This window comes from Opisthorchis viverrini (genome assembly GCF_000715545.1).
Source record: "Opisthorchis viverrini unplaced genomic scaffold opera_v5_15, whole genome shotgun sequence".
Classification (NCBI taxonomy): domain Eukaryota; kingdom Metazoa; phylum Platyhelminthes; class Trematoda; order Opisthorchiida; family Opisthorchiidae; genus Opisthorchis; species Opisthorchis viverrini.
Window position 1 is genome coordinate 2,661,581 of NW_008751671.1, and position 16,495 is coordinate 2,678,075.

General features: G+C 44.1%; 2 protein-coding genes across 2 annotated transcripts in view; one reads left to right on the plus strand and one right to left on the minus strand.

Annotated features, from left to right (window-relative positions):
• Positions 1-1,820: 1,820 nt before the first annotated feature.
• Positions 1,821-16,495, minus strand: part of T265_01425 (hypothetical protein) — a gene marked incomplete at both ends in the record, with an annotated part of 44,630 nt that continues 29,955 nt past the window's right edge. The window contains 7 exons of the mRNA XM_009165451.1: positions 1,821-2,672; positions 7,415-7,584; positions 10,835-10,902; positions 13,688-13,757; positions 14,667-14,754; positions 15,574-15,698; positions 16,250-16,348. Coding sequence (XP_009163715.1) covers positions 2,637-2,672; positions 7,415-7,584; positions 10,835-10,902; positions 13,688-13,757; positions 14,667-14,754; positions 15,574-15,698; positions 16,250-16,348 — 656 coding nt within the window. The remainder of the gene's footprint in view (positions 2,673-7,414; positions 7,585-10,834; positions 10,903-13,687; positions 13,758-14,666; positions 14,755-15,573; positions 15,699-16,249; positions 16,349-16,495) is intronic.
• Positions 10,732-16,354, plus strand: T265_01426 (hypothetical protein; the record flags this gene model as incomplete). The annotated part of the gene is made up of 3 exons (XM_009165452.1): positions 10,732-10,755; positions 15,963-16,175; positions 16,205-16,354. The coding sequence occupies 3 exons, from the start codon at positions 10,732-10,734 to the stop codon at positions 16,352-16,354; spliced, it is 387 nt and encodes a 128-aa protein (XP_009163716.1).

A 16,495-nucleotide genomic window follows, 5' to 3' on the forward strand; every position in this document is an offset into this window, starting at 1 on the left:
CTCACTTGGACTTGATTCGCTCAACAAGCTATTCGGTTTTAGTATGTTGTACGGAGCGTCAGTAAACGTATTATACAATTAAAGCAAGAGGTTGCTAGGCACATTGGAATGATCCCATTCCAGATCGTGATCAGGGCTTTCGGACCCAAATTTTCACGGCCTCAGTTCCCAGGACTTTTCCCACGTTCACTCACTGGAACTGATGTGGCTAAAAGTTAAGCATCGATCCTACTGTCTGTATAACGGTCATAGTTGACCACACTACTTTACAGCGAATACCCATTGTGGAAACTCAAGGGCAACATATTATTCAAGTAAACAATTGCTACTGAGAATCGCGTGAGAATTGGGACACCCAGCGATACCACCTTGTTATGATCAGACATGAACCGAGCGTATTCTTCTGATTTTTTTAAGATGAAACTGTTGCATGTGTCAACCTTCTATCAAAAGACGTCCGATAATGAAAAGAAAGAGGAACCTAATATCCATAAGTCAGGGTTCACGTTCAGAGCTTTTCTGTTCTACTCCAAATGATCTTAGGCATACATCATACGCATCATCATCATACGCATTTCGCCAAAACTCACGTAAAGTTAGTGAAGCCGACAAACGTAAACTTACCAGTATACAGTGCACGAATTAGTAGCCAGCGGCGCTTCTGTCTCGATGGCCTGTTGGTTTGTACTCAAGCCATCACATCACACCGAGTTATCAAATGGTCAATAAAGCATTAGGTAAACACATCAGCCTTTAATGATGCCCTTCTGGTAACGGAGCCCAACAATCTTTACGACTAATCCAATGCTACAAGACAAAGAACCGCAACAAAGCTTATCGAACAACAGGCCCCGAATAACCTCAACAAGGATTCAAGGAAATATGCAACACATTTGCGATCTTATTTTTCCTTTCCTCTCTTTTACAAGCATATTACACCTCCCATAGGGATGTACCGGCAAAAGACACTACGTTTCTGCTCGAGAGAGGGTTTGTTTTCTTGAGAAGGGAAGGAAATATGAAGCACCTCATATTCTTGATTTTTAACGTTCTTGAGAGTAGAAAAAACTTTGACAGCGTGTGCTGGTATTCAGTACGCTGGATACAGGATCTATGTAAGGCGGCTATTGTAACTAATAAATGAACATAAGGTTGACGGAAACTGGAGGACTGCACCTGCCTGACGATCCCTAAGAAGGACGAAACAGGTCGTGGGCTGTCAAAGAGTTTTCAGCAACTTTGCGAGTAATTTCACTCACAGATGTAACAAAGTGCCTCGCCCTGAATTTCACTATCGAGTACTGGTGATCGTGCCTTGGACCCAAGTCAGTTAGTTTCGCATTGGTCTTTAACGAAAGACGGACGCAACGTCAGTGGAATCAGTCTCGATGGAAAACGTATGCAACACTGACCACCTCATCCTACGTGTTTTGAAGGTCAAAATGTGTCAACCGGATAGCGCTTCTACACAAATGGCATCAGCCGACAAAATTCTTAAGGATGACCTCTATAAGCCAGGAAGTCCGGTAACTATCTTCTGATTAAGAGATTGGTGTATTTTAGGCTTTTGAAGCTGCTGGATGTAACAAGTCTATCTCAATTCATGTAGATCGAAATTCGGAAGATCATATTTCGCCGTATGGCTCGGATACACTCATCAAATGGATATAATCCAAATTTCACATCCAGTTAGCGACAGTTCGACGGGGGCGCAGAAACGGGAGTTGCATGACTCTACAAAGCTATTGAGAAACATAACTAAACCGTAGCACATAATCCATTCAGCTAGTCTCATGAACCATTGAATATATAAAACAAGCCGGAGGATGGATTCGTTGAATATGCAGTCATAAGTACACGCACAAATAGCTGCAGATACTACATAATCAGAAAAGAATGCAAAATAAAAAAAACGCCCATGATGAAAAGCACGTGGAAATTGTGATATTCTCAGCCCAGAGAAGTTAGTGTGATGGAGAAGTGGGTGAGTCACCGGAAAAGGGCTTCAGTTGATCGATCTAGCGTGAACAACCGATTGGGACGAATTACAAAAAATCAGGCTGTAAGACAAAAAGAAACCGTGTGTGAATGTGTCTGTGCGTGCGTGTTCAGACGCATGCGTACGCATGCGGAAGAGTGGTTGAAAGTTACCATGTAGGTTTGTAGTGAGGTTAGTAAACTTTGAAAGAAAGCCGCACAGAAGTGGGAAAAACGCATCACCCGTCAATCTTCCTCCACGGTCAAGATTTAGAAGTGAATGGTGAATCGGAGGTTATACACATGAGTAGAGGCGGCAGGTTAATCGGGCATGTAACAGAAGAGTGGTTATATTGTAAATGCAACGTTCTCTTTCACTGACGACTAGGAAGATTGGCGCGGCTGAACAAGTGAGAAAACAAAAGGCGCTTTCGAATCCTCATCCGAGAACATTTATGGGGTTCGGAGGATGTGTTGAGATGAGGCGAAGCCAGGAGAACAGATGAACTGAATGGGATTGGCAGACGGAAACCGACACAAGGAAGCAGTAGGTTGGCAGACAGGCGATAGGGAGTTGAAAGCCCTTGGGCTGTCGTGTTGGACTGACGACAGCTCCAAAAGATCTGAGTGAATGTGCGACGGTAGCCGCTGTCGGGTGGTTAGATCTGACTAAACGAACCCTGAAGTCGGAGATACTGAAATATAGGGACGAAACAAAGTTTCTGGCATTTAATCAGGCAGGGCACGATAGAGAACACATAGGACGAACTGGTGTTAACAAAGTCAGTCATTAAAATAACCTCCCTGCAGCTAATGTTTCAAAAATAGATAGAGTTCCGTAAATACCTGACTGGTTGGAGGACGCAGCACACTCTCACAGTCAACTTCTAAACCGAAAAACATGAGCTGAGTCGACAGACAAAGGAACTCCACCTGAATGCCGTCCTTTTCAGCTTTTTGGATATAAGCTTCTTCAGGTACCCAGAAAAGCACTGTTTGATGAACCAATACATTTGGTGCCCCTCGATTTCAATTAGAGGCCTAAGCAATTCTATTTTCGAAATCAGTGTAGACGGAGCTACAGCGTAATGGTCCAGAAACCACTCCCTCACGAAGAGACTGGATCTTACTGTGGTATGTGTAACTCCACGACCCATTGAGCTATACTGGGTGGTGTACGTGCGATACTCACAAAGTCTCTCATACCAGGTTAGACGATAGTTACAGTTCTGAGCAAAAAGGTTTCCTGGCCCTCCAGGTTGGGGTTCAGAAGAGGTGTGGCCACTTGTTTGATGTAAACGGTAATCCACTTACATATCTGGCTAAACACAGCTGCCTTGTGGTCTTGCTGTTGAGCCAAAGACATCGGTCGAGGAGACGAATCTGTCTAAGACTGGGCACTCTGGCAGTAGCTCAGCCCACATACAACCATGACACTTACAACTAACAATACTCTTATGCCACATCATACGTCGCATGGTGTCGCCAGTCAGATCAACTGACTTGCTGCACACAGCAAGGTGGGTAAGCGAAAACATTCTACTTCTGGCACCTCCCTTCAATTTTCAATTATTCCCTCTTCTACCCTACCTCACCCAAATGTGCATAACCTCTTTACAGGTCCCAGCACTAGAGCTGACCGTTTTCCTCGCCGTGTATCACACTCAAATACAGCTTCTCTGCCTCCGACTGCAGCAGCAGCCCTAAACACTTCGAAATTTCTTTCCAAACTTCAAAAGTCGGTCTACTTAGCTGCCTTTAATGTTCGCACACTGAAACAAGCAGGACAACAGGTCGCTCTCACTCGTATGCTGGATTCTCTATGTACTGATGTATGCTGTCCGCCAGAAACAAGCATACAGGACCAAGCACTGTGATTGAAATGACTGCCACCTCGCTCTCTTCCCGGTTCCGGCTGCGAACCTCTGGTGGTGCAGATGCCGCTGCAGCTGGATATGCTGGAGTGGGTACTGCATTGAGCGAACGAGTGGGAGAGTTCCTACTTCATTGGATGCCCGTTGACAGTAGCCTATGCTCGGTCTGTTTGGCAGCCTGAGAGAAACTCGAGAAAGTGGGGTTCATCGCATCCTGTTTATTGTGTCTGCTTACGCCTCAACGGATTGTATCTCTGGATCTGCAAAAGACAGTTTATATGGCGATCCGGATGCTCTTTTATGACGGGTTAACAGCTCAGATATTGTTGTGGTTACTGGTGAAATGAACACTTAGATAGGTAGACTAAGGCTGCTGAGGCCCGATTGTGTAGTCGCCTGGGATTGATAACGAGACGCACGGACAACGGAGGTCACCTGCTTCAGATGTGTGCCGATCACAGACCGTTCCTCTGCAGTACTAATTTCCCGAACAGCAGAAATCGATTGACAACGTGGTGCTCACCAATGAAAGAGTCCAGAATCCGAATGGATCACATCGCCATCAGTTATCGGTTTATGTAGTAACCATAGGGGTGTCAGTTTGACGTTTGTTGCAACAAGGCTTCTGACGTCACTGATTCCTCACCATATTATGGGGTACGCGAAATCTTGACTTGTCAGAATCAAACCGGATTTCTACAGGGTAGATGCTGCGTCGACCAAAACTTCACACTCCCTCGGGTGTTAGAGCAACGCCATATGTACAAACAACCCACAATCTTGATGCGTTCGATTCTGTCGATCGGTCGGTACTGTTAACTACACTTGCTCAACAGGGTATGCTCCAGAAGTTTGTCAACATAATCCGATCCCTATATTCACATGCCTCCGGGCGTGAGAGTGCACGATGAGCTCTTCAAAAATTTCCTACAAAAAATGGTGTTCGACAAGGATGTTCACTCTCTCCGTTCTTGTTCAACTTCGTCGTTCATGGAATACTGAGGCGAAAGTCTCCAAAACTCCGGTGTTCACATTGTTGCTGATGAGAATATTATCGACCTGGAGTACTCAGACGAAATCGCCCTCGTTTTTGAAAACGAAAGTACTCCTTCAACCAAGCTCACCACCGTCATACCATCTGTCGGCTTGCGCCTAGCACCTTCAAAATGCAAAGTCATGGTTCATAACGTACAGTCTCTAAACAAACCCTTTACAATTCATAGAGAATCACTGAAGGCCCTGGGGAATTTTACATATGTCGGTAGTTGTATTAGCTCTGACGGAAGTGTGTCTGATGAAGTCGGTGCAAGAATCTCACAGGCTCGAGCTACGTTTGCGTCACTCGTGGCGTTGAGGTGTTTCACTGTGCCTTAAAGGTGGCGTGTATCAGGCTACAGTAATGGCTGTGTTATTGTATGTGTGCGAGAGGTAGCATGCGCAAGCAGGTGAAGTGAAACGCCTTCAGGTTTCGGAGGCGTCAACGGATTAGTAACGAGGTGATTACAAAACGGGTATTTGGTTGTGTAGCAGGTATTTCAATCACAAAAGACATCTAGCAACATCGACTAATGGCTAAGCCATGTCCTAGGCATTCCGAAAAACTGCCGACCGAGATGAATGCTGTTTTCCGTGCCTCCTTCAGAATGGCGCAAACGTATGAATTGGCAGAGGGGCGTGAAAGAGATTACAAAGAGTTTGGGTGCTATCGGTGTTGTACGCCTTCCAGGATGGGGTCCGTGTGACCCCGCTTGCGCTTGCAATAAATGGCGGGAGATCGATACTAGTGGCGTTCGTACTGTCAGATACGTCGGCTCCTCAGTCGCGAATGTATTGACCAAAATAGTAGACTGTAGTAAACTGCCGACACCAAGCTTCGCTTCGAATTACTAAGCTTTGGGGAAATGTTTAGGGTAGAACTGCAGCTTCGTTATTGACCATAGATGTCAGCAAATACTTTGTCCAGGCAACCAGTGTCCTGGTTGCGGTTGTTCAACGTACACCAACATTAAGTAAGAACACACGTGTGGTGGACTCCGTCTCGACAAACACATTAAATGAGCAGATGCTGGTTGAGTTTGAGAAAGCATTCCCAGACGGAAACAATCCAGGAGTAACAACAAAACCGAACATAGTTGGGGATTGGTGCTTTTTAGGTAGGATAGCTTTGGATCGCCGCACGAGCGAAGACCCATACAAATACCTCGATCTTCCGTGATAATGTCATCAAAAACTGGAGGTAGGCCGTGACTCATACCTCCAAAAAGTGTTGCTCTTATCATTAATAAAATAGACATCGTTGCAAGTAATACCGTATCAGGTACAACATAGACTACTGCCCTATAGACACGTCAGGTCTGAGAAAACCGCCTGAAATGGTGCAACAGAAATGATGCTAAGACAGTCTGGATGTTTGCCTACTGAATTCCTATTAGAATCGATGTCGAGGCTGTGTTTATGGACGTTCGGAGTCTAATCACTGCCTTCACCTGTCAATGGCTATGATGACCTACACTCAGTTTGTGACGAGGCTCGATCAACAACTTTAACGCGTGTCTCAATTTAGCAGCATATCGTTCCGGTATCTAAAGGCTACTTCCATCGTGTAGCAGCTAGAAGAGAAAAATAAACTCTCAAAGAATGACTACTTTTACTGATACATTCATTTGAATACCAGTTTGGTTTCGACGGTACACTCAGCGGCCTTGTGAGTAGTCTGTTACGTCTATAAAGCAACTAGTTCTGTTCTTGTATACACACAACATTTTAAAAGCTCTCGCGTGCTGGTGTGGTGAGTCCGGACCCACAAAATTCGACACTGTCACATAGCGAACACCAGATTCTGCTTACAGACAGTATTAACGGGCGCTATCCATAAAAATCACATCATTTAGCGACATAGGGTTTAATGATTAGCACTAGGACGACACACTGACCAATCTGATAGTAACGCTTCATCGGAACTATTTAGAATTCTACAGGAAAATTTAGTAATTAGGCAGCCTTCGTCCGACTGGGCTCTCTTTACGCTCCTTGATTTTATTCCCATATGCACAATAGTTAACCATAAGTATTCTGAATTAATCCAGTACGGTCGCGAGAAAAGTACCAAGAGCAAACCTAGGTGGATGGCAGGCAACTGCAAACGGTACTGGTGACGAAATATATGAAGACCATATGCACTGATGCTCCATGCTGGTCCTTGCAGCGGGAATCACGCAAGGGAATGTAGCTACAGGGGTATTTTTGGGAGCAAGGAGGGACACACTAAAGGTACCAATTCTAGGCTAAATCTCACCGGTATATACTGAAGTGGTATATCAGTTGGAGGGCTCTATTGCGAGGATATTATCACATTTTTCTAAACTAATGGATACGCTTGATCTGAACGCTCAATAGATGGGGAAATTTCAACATAAGGGCTTCAGGCAACTGATTGGAGGGGCTATTACCAGATGACACTGTCAGCCACATTTGTCAGTTTACAAAGCTAGATAAACAGTTCACTTAAAGACTGGCAAAACACAACCCTCAGTATGTTTAAAACAACTCGCGAAAGGACAAACCTGAATCACAAGTGATGGTCCGCCGGCCGTAACTTCTACAGGGATTTGGGATAAAGGGCAGTTCTCGATGGACATAATTTGTAGACTGAAGCACATGCCCAGTTCGGTCGGCAAATCGTTCAAGTTGGGATTGTCGTTCAGATACAATGTTTCTAGCTTATGAAGGTCTCCTGTGAAAGAGAGGCAATGACAGGAACTGTAAGAAATGGTAGGTATCGTTACCAGCTTGAAACAACTGAAAGATATTTCCACGTGATATTGTGCCGTGGGCATACAGCATTCAAAAAGGGAAATAGGAGATTCACTTAATTATGACCACGGTTGATCGAAGTAGACTCCCACCCTTAGTCCGACCAGCATTGTCGTGTTCACCTTTGTACCGACTGGGTATTACTCAATTTTCAGCTTTCTTGATCCATATGTGCTGTGAATAATAGTCATGCTGGCTGGCCTGACGCAGAAAGTCGCCTGGTGTACCGGTTTAGACCGATTATTGGTTCACTTCCCTGTTCACACACGAAAAACAATCTGATTCGTATGATGACTTAGTCTACAGACTTTATTGTGGTTGACTTCTGTGGGAAAATAAGTCGGCTGTCGAGGCTCGACGACCGGTAAAAACGGCGAATAACTATTGTTCCCGTTATCAAACACTGTAGACACTCTGGACACCCGCCACTTATTGGCAGCAATGTGAAACTCGAGACGAGTTTGGATTCATGATGTTCTTCGCAAGTTCGCTATCCAATATACATGATACGTATTCTAACCATTTCATCATTGTAGGTTAATTCGAACTTGATGCTGACCCAACCACTATTCCTCAGTAAACCGAAAAGCATACTATGCGTCTGGACTCGCTCATATGGTTGACTCATCCAGCTCGGCTAATGAAGTAGACAGTTAACACGGTATGTAGGAGCGTTACAAGAACTTCCATCTTGAGGGATAACACAAATCCCCCCAGAGGACAAATGTACACTTCAGCAGAGATGAGTAAACTTATAAAGATGATGCTGAACAAGGAATTCAGCTATCCATGTCACATCTATGACCACTATAGATGAGGTAATGAAGCCATTTGTTATTTATTTAGAGACCACTTATATTAGTTGAACAACTGAAATCCTGTTGATTAACGGGCGACTCAAAACGATACGGTCATGGGGAGGAACGAACTGAGTGGTTCGTGTGTTAATTTCTCTTACACTCCTGCCCCTTCGTCGCTATGGCATCCAAAAATTCCCAAACCGCCAACTTCTGTTCTCTGTAGTATGGTAAGTCCACATATTGTACTAATCCAGTTACTAGACACTGTGTTACTAATAATTCGAATCGACATAGTGTTGTTGCAGTTCATACTCCAAACACAATTCAACTTGCGCACCGCTCCTTCGAAAAGAACAGCAACCATGTATTATTTTTAACACTGCCAAGCGCTGAGCAACAGTTTCTTCCCAACAAATATATCAATGCATTAAAACAACATCAACAAGGATGGTGAACTGGATGTCCAAAGTATAAGAAATATGTGATGACAATCCAGTTCAGCCAACCCCACATTACATGTCGGTATATTCTGCTGTTCGTCCAAAGCCTTGATAGAAGTTTTGCTATATGTATGAGAGTAAAATACAAACAGCACACACGAGAATGAACACACAGTTCCATGATTTTGACCTTTTATCAGCTTTTCTTCGTGATATATATATATATATATATATATATATATAAAGACACTGCTTCTAGGCTTGGGCAACCTGGCAGTATCCCAGCTTTAGTGCTTCCTTCAGGTGAAATGGCACCGAAACAGTGCTACAGCTGAACGATTTTTTTTAAGAAAGGGGCACCAAGAAGGTCCAACCAAGTGGAAAAATCTAACAATCGTGTAGCTGATGTTCAAGATCTTGGACCAAGCAAAACCGGTAGCTGATGATTTTGTAGACCAAAGACTACTCCAGGACTTGATGTACCTAGCAAACTGATATGAAGTCAAATCTCCAAAGTCCCGCCCGTGCACAGCAGGGGCTACTGAAAAGTAATAAGCTTCCTCAGTGATAGACCTAAACCCACACCCACAATTGGAAATGTTAGTGGTTCACCCTACACATCCCTCCCCGTATGGCGACGACCAGCAATTGTAAACAGAGTATGGGATTTTAACAGTTTTAACTGCCTCCACTCGCCGCTTGGTATGTATACACATTACAGTGATATTCACAAAGAGGGTTTTTTCAAAGAGATTCCACTCCTACGGAGAGCGCACATCAGCAAGCTATCTTCCCTAACAATGAACGGCTCCAGATAAGACCTTTCTCTCTTGACGGGTGTCGTAACAGGTCGATGAGGCAGTCACAATGAGAAGTTGTCAGGTGACTAAAATCGACGTGAGCAGGTTGGGGAAAATCTTGAATAGGAAACGATAAGAGAACCATAGTCGACTAGAGCATATTGGAAGAGTGCGATACCAGCTAAGCTACCTCGGACGCTGCCCCATGTAACACATACGTATGAACCCGACATCAATTTTTGAAACTTCCCCTAATGGATTGACAGAACGCATTGAGCGCACCTGACCTGTGTAATAAATCCAAAATTCCTTGGTAGTGCACCACTTTGACAGTAAGCAGCGTTTGTCAACGTAGCTGAAGGGAAGAACTTTTGTCAGTACAGTTCACGCAAATCCCCCTACATCCCCCGTCACAAGGTACAGCAACAGTCAAACAACTGCTACAATTAGCCACATTTTTAATCGTTCAGCTGTAACGCCCTTTCGGTACCTAGCTGCCATGTAACCCGAAGGAAGCACGAGGGCTGAGATACTGGCAGGTTGCCCAAGCCTAGACAGGGGAAGTCGGTGAACGAAACTGCGGCAGCTGCAACTACTGTACGACGAATACGCGGTTATTACAGCTGACAATGATGATGATGATGGTTGGGTTCGAACCACGGACTATCCAGTCAGTGAATTCATGCTCTAACCACCTGAGCAATCTCGCCCCACAATTAGCCACAAACTAATGACGATGGTGCAAAAGAAATGCACTACTCATAAGGTTGCTGAAAACACAGCCGGCCACGACCAGTTTCTACTTTCTAAGGGCTCATCAGGTATGTGCAGTCCCCGAGTTTCCCTTAACCCTATGTCCTACAGATCTCAATAAATACACTCATTTGAATATCAACGGGAACCCAGCTGACTCTCTTGTTCATGATTTTCTTAAGCAACTCCATGGGCTGTACAAGTTGCAGTTGGTATGACATTCGAGATGTCGTGATACATTGTATAGATGTAATGCACTACTCATAAGGAAATCATGAAAGATGCAGATGGGTTCCAGGTGAGTCTCGCATCAAAACCAAATTGGTATGTAAATGGATGTATTTCCATAATGACAATATTGTTGTGAAGGAACTTACCAATCTCCGGAGGCAAACGCTGCAGATCGTTCTCACCAACAGCGAGGTGGATCAAACTTTGAAGCATGCTGCGAATGGTAGGAAACAAATTGTAGAAGCATACACCCTGTCATGTGGTGATGAAAGCTACAAAAAAAATAAAACCCAATAAATACTGAGAACCGATACGGGAAAGTCAGTCCTTCCTAATAACTGTCGTAAGCAAATCGGTCCCTCGAGCGAACCAACTTTCAAATTCCAAATCTTAATACCACACCTTAAGAATGCATCCCAGGGGCGAACTGCCTGGGATTCGGCGATCGCCAATGAGGGAAGCTGATTCCATTGATCTTACTGCAATCTGAGCCGTGGGACAACGATTTTCAAATCTTTGTAACTCGTTAATCGACGCTTTGTTAGTGAGAGGCATACCGGCTGAGGCAGAATAAACAGCCCAACATAAAATCACACCAGGTCACTGGTTCCGCTGCTAAGCTGCGTGCAGTTAAGCGAATTCCCGATGGTGTGGTTAAAAACACAATAAAAAGACTTCCTGAGACATCTATTGACGTTGATTGGGAGCTCTTACAGCTCGTCTAGTCAATCAGCGGATTAGAGATGAAGGAACGTGGCAACGATGCTGTGCTAGGCACTGTGTGTGCTGACAGGCACTGCATTCTGTAGGAACATCGCTAACGCACCCGATGTGTCATGGGGAAAGAAGTGGCTGCCCGTGGCATGATTTTCAGGCTAGACTGTTTTCCTCCCGGGTGGTGAATCTCTGAGCCGAACAAACCTCGATTGCTCCTAGGGAAGAATACTATACAGAAAACGCTCCATCATTTGAGTTTACCATCTTGAAGAGCCGGACTGAAACATATTCGAACACGGACCGGTAGATGGTTATTAGATAAACCCACCATAAGGTGTAATCATCTTGAATTCAGTGACGGCAAAAGAATCAACTAAAATTTCCTACCGAAACGTTCACTTTAAACAATAGTAGTATACGGTAGTGATCCTACACTAAAACTAAGCTATTTCCCATGAACGTACTAAACCAGCCAGAGCGACAACCGTTCTGCCTACATGATGTTTTGCGAGTGGTTGGATAAATTTGATGTGAAAAGTGGGAACGGAAAACACTGAACAGATTAATCGATCTATGCGTGCAATCCACTTTATTAGATGGGGTTCAAGACTCCCTCGAGGTAAGTGACTGGTGCTGCAATCCATAATTTCTCGTTGAAACTAAGTGGTACTACAATTATAGGAGAAAACCTATTCACTTGTGGTGCCGGTTGGTGCATATTCGCCATATTCGCTGTAGAAATACGGAGTTCGGGATATCATCACGTTGCCCAGAAATGAATTGTTCAGTCACTAGCTCATTGAGTTATCTATCTCAAGCTGAGGGGCGGATTCTGGTCGTCGAAATAGGAAGAAATGGGCCTGAGAGATACACGGGATGCCACCAGCAAGGGGAGCATTACCATCTTAAAAAGACATTAAATTTGTTGTAGGAACCTGACTTAAAATCTGATAAAAAGGTTTAGAAAAGTGAAATTACCCGTGAAAAGTTATGCGGGCTTTAGTGAGATTGACCTAACCCCGGTAAGTTAGTGGACATTCATTAGAGTAACCAATATCGGAATAATAAGATTGAATAATACATGTGTGGATACGGCGTAAAGGGACGAAAATGGAGTTCCTCAGTAGATTATTGGAAGGGAAGGGAAGTTCAGTTCACACGAGCTTCCATCTACCATGTGAACAAATACCAGACAAAAATGGAATAGATGCATACAATGGGGTAGCGGGTAAATCACGGATGGTCAGAGGAGATAAAATTCCGTTTCAGGCCGTCTGTAGTATGATCGTAACAGTATCAAAAATCACACTGGTATAAAGTTGGTACCGAAAGTCGTCCTGCGGAAACACGGCATGCTCACACATTCGAGTTTCAAATGGAAAGTTACTCGGATCAGATAATACGTTCTGTATTTGGTTTGTGTCGTCAAGGCAGGTCCACTAAAATGGGAGATCGAATATATTAACCGAATACAAATAGTAAGCGGTATGAGTGGCTTTTTAGGGCATATGACCTTAAAAGATAACTTAACCATCAGTGCAACAAGCTAACCTAAATGTCTGACTGATCTCCTGAGGTCATAACAACGAAAGACGGCGCGCGAAGCTCGTACGGGACCAACAAACATAATGTTAATTGATTACCTGTATTCTCATTTGTGTAGACACCAGGAATCACGTGTTTAAATACAGGAAAGTGAACATGCCACCAGCTAGGTTCTACATAATTTCAGTAACTTGTGGCCTAGATTCCCGGTTAGAAACTGGTCTTCGTTTCTAGTATGGGTGCATTTGAGTACAAAACACATACTCACTCTTCCAGGCAAAAGTTCAGTCCTCAAAAGAAATAACATTATTATACAGTGTACATTTTTCTCCGAATGGCACACCACGAATATTTGAGCCGGTATGTCGTGGACGGAATATTGTTGCCTTATTCTCAAGACTACTTGACACGTGCGCATGATGACATTGCTCAATGAGGTTCATTTGTAATTGAGGCCGTCGGAGAAACATAGGTTTTGGTGTGTTTAGCATTGGTACTGATCAGTAGACGGCACCAGCAACCTGCACACCAGTGTTTCGTACAACGAGAACGGATCGCCAAATCTGCGGGAAAATACTATTGGTTAAGCTAGGCATGGACAATGACTACCGGTAATAGTGAGGTCCCAGATGTGGTGTAGTATCCAAAAGAGTCTACATAAATTATAGTTGCGGTATATTCAGTGAAGAAAATACACGGAAATGATGGTAAGTAGATGATGGAAAGTTCAAACTCACCCTATGGTGCGAGGTAATTCAGTCAACCGATTAGATTGTACAATAAGGCGCTGAAGCTCACACAACTGGCCTGGATTCAGAAGAGGGATAAAGTGAAGTGAACAGAGTCAAGTGAAGACAACCTAGCGCCATGAAGTTTCTAACACAGTTTTATCCCAGCAACGAAAAAATGGGTAAAGACTGGAAACTCCAGTCACGAAATAACCAGACAGCAATCAATTGATGTTGTGTCAGAATAGTTACTTCATCAAAATTACCAAAGGACCGTCTCAGTTCATCGTGACCGGTGTCACTGAGTGGATGAGATCTAACCATTTTGGTAAAAAAAAACAGAAGAAAATAACCACTTCCATTGCGAACGTTGCACATGTGCAACAGAAGAAAAAACCACTTCCATTGCGAACGTTGCACATGTGCAAGAGATCATCACAGCCCCAACACTCACGAATGTCTGACCAGTAGTGCCCGGGGGAACTCGATCGACCATTGCGCTGGGACAATCATCTGCTACGTGTGTCTGAAGTTCACTTAGCTGGACCAGTTTTATGTCCTCTGTCAAGTTAGGACGGGATGAATCCATAGAGTGTGCAGGTTACGATGTGCCGAAGATATAAAAGATTTAACTGGTGGTCCCACTAATGTCGGTTAATGTCACCTGCCAGAGTAAGCAGCCAAAGATGCAGTCAAAGAATTCATGGAAGCCACCGGTATACCCAAATCATGAGACAAGTGTTGCCCCCGTACACCCTCGACAGCCTTTGCGCTTCAAATACACTTGCATCGTGTGGTGTCTAACAAATTATCCGTAATTCCTTATCACTTTAGTTTTCCTTTCGGCGGCTGCTAAGCCACTGTACTCACGTACATGAATTATGGTTGGAGGAGTGAATCAGACTAGATATATCACATATTTGTGCCTGGCAAACGATCTGTTTCATTGTTTGTGCTGTTGGTATTGGTATAGCCTGAGAACACTTACCTATCTCCAGTGGCAGACACTCCAAGTGATTTTCCTCCAGATCTAGCAACTGAAGTTTCTTCAATTCTTGGATGGTGGGAGGTATCCTCTGAAGAAAGAGAACACGAGTACAGACATCATTTGTCAATCCACTATTCCGATGGGGTAATAGTAAGAAGAAACAAGAAACAACGCGCTTATCTGGTTTGTCACTTCATGCTCCTGGGTTGCATTGATGAGTGTTTCCAAACAACTAAGTGCAACCAGTAATGGCAACGAAGACTGAATGCCGACATTAGTATTTTGTGTCTGTAGTGCACGTGCGACAATAGCTATCAGGCAGGCGCAGTCTCCGAGTTTCCGTCCAACAAATACTCCGATTTACACACCAATTCGGTTTTGGTGGGAAACTTAATTGTCAGCGAGCTTTCAACAACCTATGAGTGCTCTGTTACGTTTGCATAATGTACTGCGACATCTCGCAGATCGTACATTTTGGATGTTCACGACAGGTTCTTGCAAATATGAAGATCAATAAGATTGAGCGCACAAGACTATCCAAATCAACCGACCAGAAAATAATAGACTCGTGTACATGCTGTCTGTACTTCTTGCACCATATCTTATGTGAAGTTACCAATTACGGAGAATATTTCTGGTCATTGTCTGAATACTGGCTTGAACATTTCGATCTGGTGCCGCCTGGAATCCCCAAGTTCAATTTCAGCTTCACCATAGGTGAATTGATTTGTTTATTCGAATGATTAACAACATATGGACTTCCCCATATGCAAAGCCCTTGTCCGGACATACGGTCATATTTGACCTGTTGTCGTGATCGACTTTTTCTGATAGTTTTAGTGTTATGTAGGTGAGGTAGCTCGAGTTCATTCGAGGAAAAACGCAATGAAAAGGCCACAGTAGTTACCTTTAGTTGGTTGTTGCTGAGAATCAATACTTCCAGATTGACCAGGTGTTCGACATCATCAGGCAGTTTGGTTAGCTGATTGGTGCCTAGATTCAATTCAACCAATACCTCCCAACTCTTAATGTCTGTAGGATCAAAAAGGGAAACAGTGATCGTTAAATCAAAACGTACAGTTAAATGAGTAAATGAAACATCGATCTGATGCCACGAGTGTGCATCGGTCAAGTGAAAGGATGACAATTGGGATGAAGTTCCTCGCGCTACGCAAGGGTTAGCCCACGGGTATTATTCACAGCCAGTGTCAGACCTTGTCATGTTACGGCCACGTTCATTCTCTTTCACATGCTTTTTCTTCATCCTCCTCCACCACCTAAAAACTCTCCATTTAGACCCGTCAGTTAGGACTGAAGAATCCGTTCGTCCTACATCGGTTTCGACAGCAACATCTGCGCATCATCCGGGGGTCGACATCGCCGGGAAGCTGGGGATCAAATTTCAAGCCTAAACACCCAGTCTATCTGGCTGCATTTAACGTTCACACTGTGAAGCAAGCGGTACAACGAACTGCTCCTCCTCTCACGCTAGATTTGCCTGATATTAATGTGATATGTATCAGAAATAAGAATTCCAGGTGCAACCAGTAGTTGAACTATCTGTCCCATCACTCTCCACTCACTTCCGACAGCGGCAGGATTTTCAGGGGTTAGTGTCGTCACCAGGCGAAGAGAATGGATATCCGTTGATAGTCGCCTGTGTGTGGTTCGTCTGGCAAAGTCTGTAAAGGAGTTTCACTAGCGGAAAGTTGATCAATGTCTGTTTGTCATGTCTGCTTATGCTCCAACTGACTGCAGCTCTGAAACCATCAGAGACAAGTTTTACGACGCCATGAATGACCCGATGTTGCGAGCTAAAAGCTCAGGCA